The 7,991-nt window shown below is 40.9% G+C and overlaps 1 protein-coding gene across 2 annotated transcripts; it reads left to right on the top strand.

The window, feature by feature from the left end:
* The first annotated feature begins 340 nt into the window (after positions 1-340).
* LOC127934596 (major intrinsically disordered Notch2-binding receptor 1-like) lies at positions 341-7,772 on the top strand. 2 transcript variants are annotated; one of them, XM_052532081.1, is made up of 4 exons: positions 341-1,136; positions 1,573-4,158; positions 5,083-5,271; positions 6,190-7,772. In XM_052532081.1, exons 2-4 carry the CDS (start codon positions 2,197-2,199, stop codon positions 6,370-6,372), a joined length of 2,334 nt encoding a protein of 777 aa, XP_052388041.1. In that variant the 5' UTR covers positions 341-1,136; positions 1,573-2,196; the 3' UTR covers positions 6,373-7,772. The 2 variants fall into 2 exon arrangements, with proteins under 2 accessions (XP_052388041.1, XP_052388040.1); XM_052532080.1 differs by having other exon boundaries at positions 341-1,949; positions 2,098-4,158.
* Positions 7,773-7,991: the final 219 nt, after the last annotated feature.

Below are 7,991 nucleotides of genomic sequence, written 5' to 3'. Positions count from 1 at the left end.
TAAATTTATCAAAATCTATTATGGAGAGTTATGCACTCGTACATATGACTTAAACTCCTTCCACACACACACACATATAAAAATAATCATAAATAAAGTGGCTGTTGTTGAGTACCACGTTAACTAATGTTGTTTTTAGTTATACTTTTGAATTTCGAATTATATTTTATTTTTGTTTTAATTTTTAGTCTTTTTGTTTACTTTTTTTCCCCCATTTTTAATAGTAACTGTTTTTGAAATGTCTATATTTTTTATTTATTAAATTTGTTATTTTAGTACTTCAAATTAAACTAAATCCAAATGAGAAATAAACTAGCTGAAATAAGTTAATATATATATATATATATATATATATATATATATATATATGTGTGTGTGTGTGTATGTGCATTTTTTTATGGTTTTGGTTTGAGTTAATAACATACTAAAATGTGCAGTTTTTCTAAGGAAAAATGCCACTTGGTTTGATATTTTTATTATATATTATTGCTATTAAAAATTACTAAAAAACATTGACGTATTATATGCATTCATGCAATAGCTATCTTGTCTATCAAAACGAATTACAGCAAAAATACAGAATTTAATAAATACAATACTGTTTTACTTGAACAGTATTGTAGCAATGTGACATTTTTTCTGTTGCTTATTGGTAGTAGTCAGTATTTCCCCCTTCAAAGATGTTTTCCCATTCATTTGCAATCTGAGTTTTGTTGCCCCCTCGTGGTCTTTATTATGAATGATTTTTAACCTGAGACAACTAAACAAACTTTTTTATTCAACAACAAACTTTTTCAAGTCCTGAAGTCATCTTAAACCTGATGTATTTCAGATGCTCATCAATTAGAGACAGAGAAATAACTTTGAGTTCCTGATGAGTCTTAACAGTGCATACTATCTGATGTCTGAAGGGAACAAGCTCCATTACACTTGTAAAAGGTTTGATGATCACTTTAATGTAGCTGTAGGCTATACTAAAACAGAGAGAGAGGAAGTGTGTTATCGTCTGTAAATCTCTCTTCATCCACTTCAGTAAGATACTGAGCAGATGCTGGGACTGTTTGACTCCTCCACTTTTGTTTGCATGAGATTTGGGACAGTCTGTGTGCATCAGGACACATCCTCAGATAGTACAGGTAGGCTTCTATTTTCAAGTTATATCTTAAGATTTTACTCAACAAATGCCGTATGCTTAAAGGTGCTGTATGTAAATCTATGCTTGGTTTCAATATTTTTAAATGCATTTTTTATATATATATCGAGGCTTTTTAGTAAATAGAAATACATTACTATTCAATATATTTAGGAATCAAATATGATTATGATTATGCCATTTTATTTAACAATTTAATATGTAAATAACTGGTTAATTTACCGTAGTTTAAATATATATATTTTGTATATATAAACAAAAAAGTGCACAAAGGAAATATTTAATAATAAAAGAATTTGGATTTACAATTGAAGGTTTCTTCTATGCATTTCTCTGTAGTCTATTATGCTCTCCTTCTGTTAGCTGTTTATTGTCCTGCTCTAGAAAGTCACTAACGTCATGAGTGACTTTCACCACAGCAGCTCCGTGTGCAAACACACCAACTAGAGGATGCAACGCTCCTGTCACACATGAAGCAGAAACTATCCATGCTGCTTCTCATGTGCAGGGCATTAGCTCATGAGGGATGAGAACCGGGTTTCATAGAATCCCTTGAGACCCCAAACAACCTTTTTTCTGCACTAACCGTAGGACTGACTGCTGCCTGACCACTGACCGTTGCTTTACCTATGATAGTCTCTCTGGTGGGACCCTGATCAGCGGAGATGGACGATTTCATACCATCACTAATGGTTTCTGCGCTTTTCAAATGCTCCGATCAGCGGCTATATTAAGGCTTTGAATAAGGTCAGCAATGAATAGCTTTGTTCTCAGCACCACATCCCAGTTGCAAGAGGTAACCGGTTGTTTTTTTTATTGCGTTTTCCTTTCTTGGACTGTTTTAACTTGCATAGTATTTATATATAGTAAGTCAATGCAAAAGTAATTTTTGTGGAAATCCTCCTCTGGCTGACCTGATTTTATGGCTGTGCTCCCTTTTGCAGAGCTGCATTTGCCTTTGACGAAGGGCGGAAAGCAAAGGACAGTGGGCATAGGTTTCTATATGTAGTATCCATGATTAAAAGCTCAAATCTGGTGCAAATATGGCTGAAAACCCTGAAGACCCCCTTGTATTGTTGGAGATCCTGGAGGTGTTAGGTGCATGCCGTGGGAGCGTGTTGTACGCAGACATTTGTGTCTATCTGAGTGGACGCTTCAGCCTGCAGCCGCTTCTAGAATTACGGAGTCTCTTGTACTCCACTGCCTGTAGAGACCCCTGCTTCCCTTCCACACTCTTCCGAGAGCGACTTCACCCGCCCTGCAGCAACCGGCTCTCAGCTGCCGCTGATGTTGTCTCTCTGTTCAACCTCCTCATGCACACCCGTACTGCTCCTACATACACGCAGAACCTGCAGTCTCTGACACCCTGTCAGGTCTGTGGGAAGGGATTTGTGCGTTACGACTGGCCAGCTGCCCTACCCGTCACAGCAGGAGGGACCGCCTCTGAGGACTGTAAATATGAGAACCTCCCTTGTGAAGTGTTCAGTCATAACACAGAGGCTTCACACGCTCAGACCACCTCTGCGTTGGTCACTGAGCCTCGCTCACATATACACAATCGGGACAGCATGCAGAATGCGCATTCTGGGGACATTCCCATTGATGAAATCAATCAGGAGGCTGGCAAGACACCGGTGACCAATCAGGGAATCCACGTTGCTCGTTCCTGCTCGCAGAAGAGGAGTGCCTTTAAAGAAGGGATCCACAATGTTCCACTCACATCCATGGAAGGCGGCGGCCAGTCAGATCAAAGTCCAGATGGACCAAGATCAGATGGAGAGGACTTGGTTTACACTTCCCAAAAGAACCCCTATCCAGACCCTGCAACATACGCAAAAGACCACCACAACCCGGCATCACATGCGCATGAGCATTCGTATGTTTACATGACTCATTCGAATGCACCTGAACTGGATGCACACGTGGGCGACATGCAATCGTACAATGATTCCGCAAATCCCTATGACCATCAGACTCAGTGGCGCCAGGCAAAGCATGAGAGTTTGGATGAACTCCAGACATCCACCTACTTCGGCCCTTCTGTCTCCAGCCGAAAGCACCAAACCTCCGCTCCTCAAATCAAAAGCCACAGCTTGGACATCGACAGCAGGACAGCGGACGAAAGACCTGAGCCTGAAACGACCGGCCTGCAGAAACCCAGATCAGAGCGGTCTGTCTTAGAGAAGTCTGGATTACGAAAACCAGGATCTGTTAAACTTAGCATCGACAGATCGAGCTTCGACATTCCCGGTTTTGATCCTCGCATCGTCAATACGGTGCAGGATACTTTCAAACGGCTGAGCGGCATGAGTTTGGACGCATGGTACGATTGGTCAATAAGCATCGAGGGCATGGTAAGCGTAGGCACCCAAACAGAGCCTGCAGATCGACGCGCTTTACGAAGCCTCATGCTTGCCGATAAACTCTCCATTGATAACCCTGACATCGGCGAGGATGACATCAGCGCCATCTTCCGTTTCCTAGATGATATTAGCATGTGTGGCTCCATGGCAGTTCTGCCAGGGGAAGGAGGAGGGGCTCAGGAAGGGGGCGGAGCTGGGCTGCCAGAGAGGCGTGAACGTTTGGGAAAGTTACGGAGGTTGTTTCACTCCTTGGAGGCACCAGAAGAGGGCGTGAGATGGGGTGTGGGGCGCTTGCTCCAACGGGTCACGGAACTGGAACAACAGCTAGAGCCAATTGCAGAGCTACGTGAGCAGCTGGCCCTCGTGCTCTCCACGCTAAACCGCCTGGAGCAGCGGGAGCAGGTCGCATGCCTGCATCAAATGCAGATACAGCCACAGCTCACAGCACGGCCTAGTGTGCAGCAACAGCAGGGGTCCCCACGGACCAATCCAGGGACAGAGGCCATCAACGAGGCAGCGGCGAAACGCAGGCATCTGTTTGTACGCAGGACCTCCAGGAGCCACACGGAGAGCAGCGGATCAGAAGCCCCCAGAGAGTGGAGCATCAGCTTCAGCAAGGAGCCACACATACAGCCTGCAAAGGTAACAGGTTAAGAAATATCTACATATTTAAACATATTTTAAATGTGCTATTAGTGATATCTCTTCCACATTAAATGTCCCTATGACTTTAAATCACTGAAATATGTGTCTTGAGAAATCATACTTGTCTTTGTGGCGTAACTAGACTCTGATTGAATTCAGACTAGTATGTTAGAACACTACTCTTATTTCTGCCACATAAAGGTACAGTGTATAACATATGACAAAAACAGTAAGAGTAGTATATTATTCTTTAGCCCCTGTAAACAACAAAATAAGAGTCAATTGCCAATAAGAAAGTCTGTATCAATAGGAAACTAACTCTAATCAGAAATGCTCTCTGCTTGTCAATCATTTTGTGCATTAAGTTAGCAAAATAGCTGAAATTGGTTATAGCACATTTAAATATTAAACTCCTTTTCTTCACAAGATTATATTGTAAGAATCTTACACTTTTGCTGGTCACAGAGCTTATCACCTGCAATAATCAGAAAGTTAATGAAAACAAATTGTTTGGGTTTTGCAGAGGTAACCAGGATAATATTAACTTTAGGGCTGGCCCAAAAAAATGATGTAATCCCTGCTACACTGAACTGAAGCACAAGATCCTCATTTTCATGAACATGATCAACAGGTTTTATGCAAACTTGTGGATTTTATGCAGTGAGTGCTGCTGTCATTAAGGCAAAGAAATTTAACTTTGCACTCAAATTGCAATGCAGAATATATATATATATATATGTGTGTGTGTGTGTGTGTGTGTGTGTGTGCGTGTGCGTGTGTGTGCGTGCGTGTGCGTGTGCGTGTGTGTGTGTGTGTGTGTGTGTGTGTATTTTGACTAGTAGTCTCTTTTAGACCCAATGTATATGTATAGATATAAGGGTGAATATTTGGTCATAATATAAACCTTTTTTGGCTCCTCAGTTAGATCATTTAGGTGGAGTGCATAAAAGAGAGGGCTCTGTAGTGCAGGAAGTGACGGGCTTTCACCTCATGCCACCTGAGACCCACAATGCACCACGCCGCACATCTGTCCATAGCACTACTCAGCATATGACTGAACGTCCCAAAGTGACCTGGAGCCAGTCAGACTTAACACCGCTGGATTTTCAGGTAACGCCTCCAAATGTAATGTTTGGATTGAAATCATTGTGGTTCAGGTTCATGAACAGTTCACCTGATAACAATCTGTATCTTTTTACAGTGTATTTTTGCTAGTGTCAAATTGTCCAAAGCTAGAATAACATTTTTATATTGGATGGCAATATAGTTTTCTAAAGTGCTTACCTTATATATTAACCAATAGATTCTGATGAGGTTAGCAAAACATGTTTTATAAATCTGTGTTAAAGGAACAGTTCACCTGATCAAGAGCCTGATAATAAAAAACATCACAATAATCCACATGACCATTAGTAAACAAATCAGTCTAGACTAAGTCTGGCTAAAATGTGAGTCCTCTTTCAGATAATATTGCTTCTTCCAGTGAAAAAGTTGTCTTGTCTGAATCAGGAGAGAAATACACACAGATTAAGCTCCAATTACAAGTTTTAACAGTTTTAATTTTGATGTGAGAAGACAACGTATCAAAGTATTTCACTGGAGGAAAAGTGATTATAGATTACGGTCTCGTGTTTTTGCCAGAAGCAAAAGTTTAAAGTTGTATTGATGAGTTTGTTTCTTACACATACAGCTTTTCACTTTATAAGATGTAAATTGATGGACTGGAGTGGTGTGGATTACTTGTGGATTACTATTATGGACTATAATTCTGACGGCACCCATTCACTTCAGAGGATCCATTCGTGAACAAGTGATGTAATGCTAAATTTCTCCAAATCTGTTCTGATGAAGAAACAAACTCATCTACAGTACAGTACATCTTGAATGGCTGAGGGTGTACATGCTCAGCAAATTTTCATGTTTGAGGGAACTGTTTCTTTCATCTGGAATAATAATGGTTATTTTCAAAATTAGCAGATTAACCAGCTCTGATATCAAACTCTGATATTTTTTATATTTATTTTGCAGGCGCCTGAGTCTTTGGAGTTCTGGACGGATGAGATTTACACGCCGGCCTCCGACACGCTCCTGCGGCGTTCGCATTCGTTCACACGTTGCAGCAGGAACCAGGCGTACCGCATCGCTGCCCTCAGCATCACTGCCACCCTCATCCTCATCCTCATCATCGTCATTCCAGTCAGCACCGCTTAACACACATGCAGCCATATTGAATGGACCTATATGTGTTTATTTGATAATATTATCAAGATTTTAAAGAATGCATGAATTCTTCAGGAACCCAATTTGACAAACTTGAAGCATGGCAGACTTTAAAACCAATGCAAAAAAGACTACATTTCCTGAAACCTTCAGTGGGCCTTTTTGGAGTTCCCTTACCTTTTAGTTTTGTTTGAATTTAAGCAGTTTCCCAGTTAAATGCTTATTTGGCAGTTTATGGCCTGAGGACGTTCCGGTATGCCCTCTTTGTTGACGGATGCTGGGGAGTTCCCATTAGTCTAATCTAATTCTGCTGAAACCTGAGACGACATCCACTTGCTCGCACAGCGGCACACATTTCTCTCTTCCACACCTCTGCTCTCTCTCCATTTAAATGCTTGGAAAATCCATTACTAGTTGCAAATTTGCATGCAACTGCCCTTTAAATCGGCTAAATGTCCCCGTATTTGGAGGAAATGCTGATGTGTGAGAGATATGAATCTCGTCTCTGTTTTAGTTTGATGCATATTCTTTATTACTGACCTGAACTTGCTGTGAACTCCATCACAGTGCTACAAGACGTAATATCCTCCCTCACAAAAGCTTGAAAGAAAAGGAAAATGAGCCTCCAGAGATCCAGAATGGATGCATGATGGTGGATCAATACCGGCACGCATTTTCCATTTGCTGACAAACAACAGCATGCAACTTTTAATGGGCTGTGATGGGACTGAGTGAGTGCGGGAGGGGAGAGATCGAGAGAAAAGGAGTGTTTGTCCACTTTTATTGAGCCTGATGTTTTCGTAGTCCCACTTCTGTCTGATGTGGATGATTAATGAGTGATTTTCCAGTTGGAACCGATGCTTTTTTACATGCAGTTTGATCTATGATCCATGAAATTGTAATTCATCTTGTGCTACAGACTTCAGAATGAATGATACCTCAATCAATTACTTTTCTAAATGATCAGATTTGCAATCACAGGCTAGTAGGCGATCACCTTGCAACCTCCCAGAACATCTTAGCAACCATGCACAGCTTAAGTACTGACAGGCGCTCAAACTTAGCAAGCAAATAGAAAGCCTGGGCAATGCTTTAAGCAGCACCAAGTTATCTGAATACTGCAATGTGAAGACAATTGAATGAGATGTCCTAATTTAAGGAGGCAACGTTGGAAAAGTTTAGACTTTTGACATTATTTTGTTTGATATTTTTTTCTGTTAATCTTGTAGAAATAGCCTATGCATTTCTCCTCAGAATCATACCTGTTTTTCCATTATGACTGTATGAACACATGCATTTCTGGATTGGGATTCCTCCTTTTTCAGGGCACCTTCGACTGTGAAAATATTCCTTTGTTTCTTCATAAATCTGGTTTTAGTTATTCAGTGGGACTGTGTCTTGTGTGTCATTTCTTCCGCCAGTTAAAGAAGGAGGAAGTTGCAAAGGAAGCAGGTGGATCATGTCAGTTGTAATATCTGATTGGAGTGAGAGTTTTTCTTTAATAAGATCAGCAGTACTTTTTCACACTGCTGCTTGTTGCTTTCCCCAATGCAGTTTTAATATTTCAGAGCACAGCTCTCATAAATGTGTATTATCTATTTATGATCTGT

Source organism: Carassius gibelio, chromosome A18, assembly GCF_023724105.1.
Source record: "Carassius gibelio isolate Cgi1373 ecotype wild population from Czech Republic chromosome A18, carGib1.2-hapl.c, whole genome shotgun sequence".
In the NCBI taxonomy this organism is placed as follows: Eukaryota; Metazoa; Chordata; class Actinopteri; order Cypriniformes; family Cyprinidae; genus Carassius; species Carassius gibelio.
The sequence above is the reverse complement of the archived record's forward strand: the minus strand, read 5'-3'. Positions and strand labels throughout refer to the sequence as shown.

Coding starts and splice junctions, on each gene's coding strand:
- LOC127934596 (XM_052532081.1), top strand. CDS start 2,197: ATGGCTGAAAACCCTGAAGACCCCCTTGTATTGTTGGAGATCCTGGAG. Junction 4,159..5,082: donor CACACATACAGCCTGCAAAG/GTAACAGGTTAA, acceptor TTGGCTCCTCAG/TTAGATCATTTAGGTGGAGT. Junction 5,272..6,189: donor TAACACCGCTGGATTTTCAG/GTAACGCCTCCA, acceptor TTTATTTTGCAG/GCGCCTGAGTCTTTGGAGTT.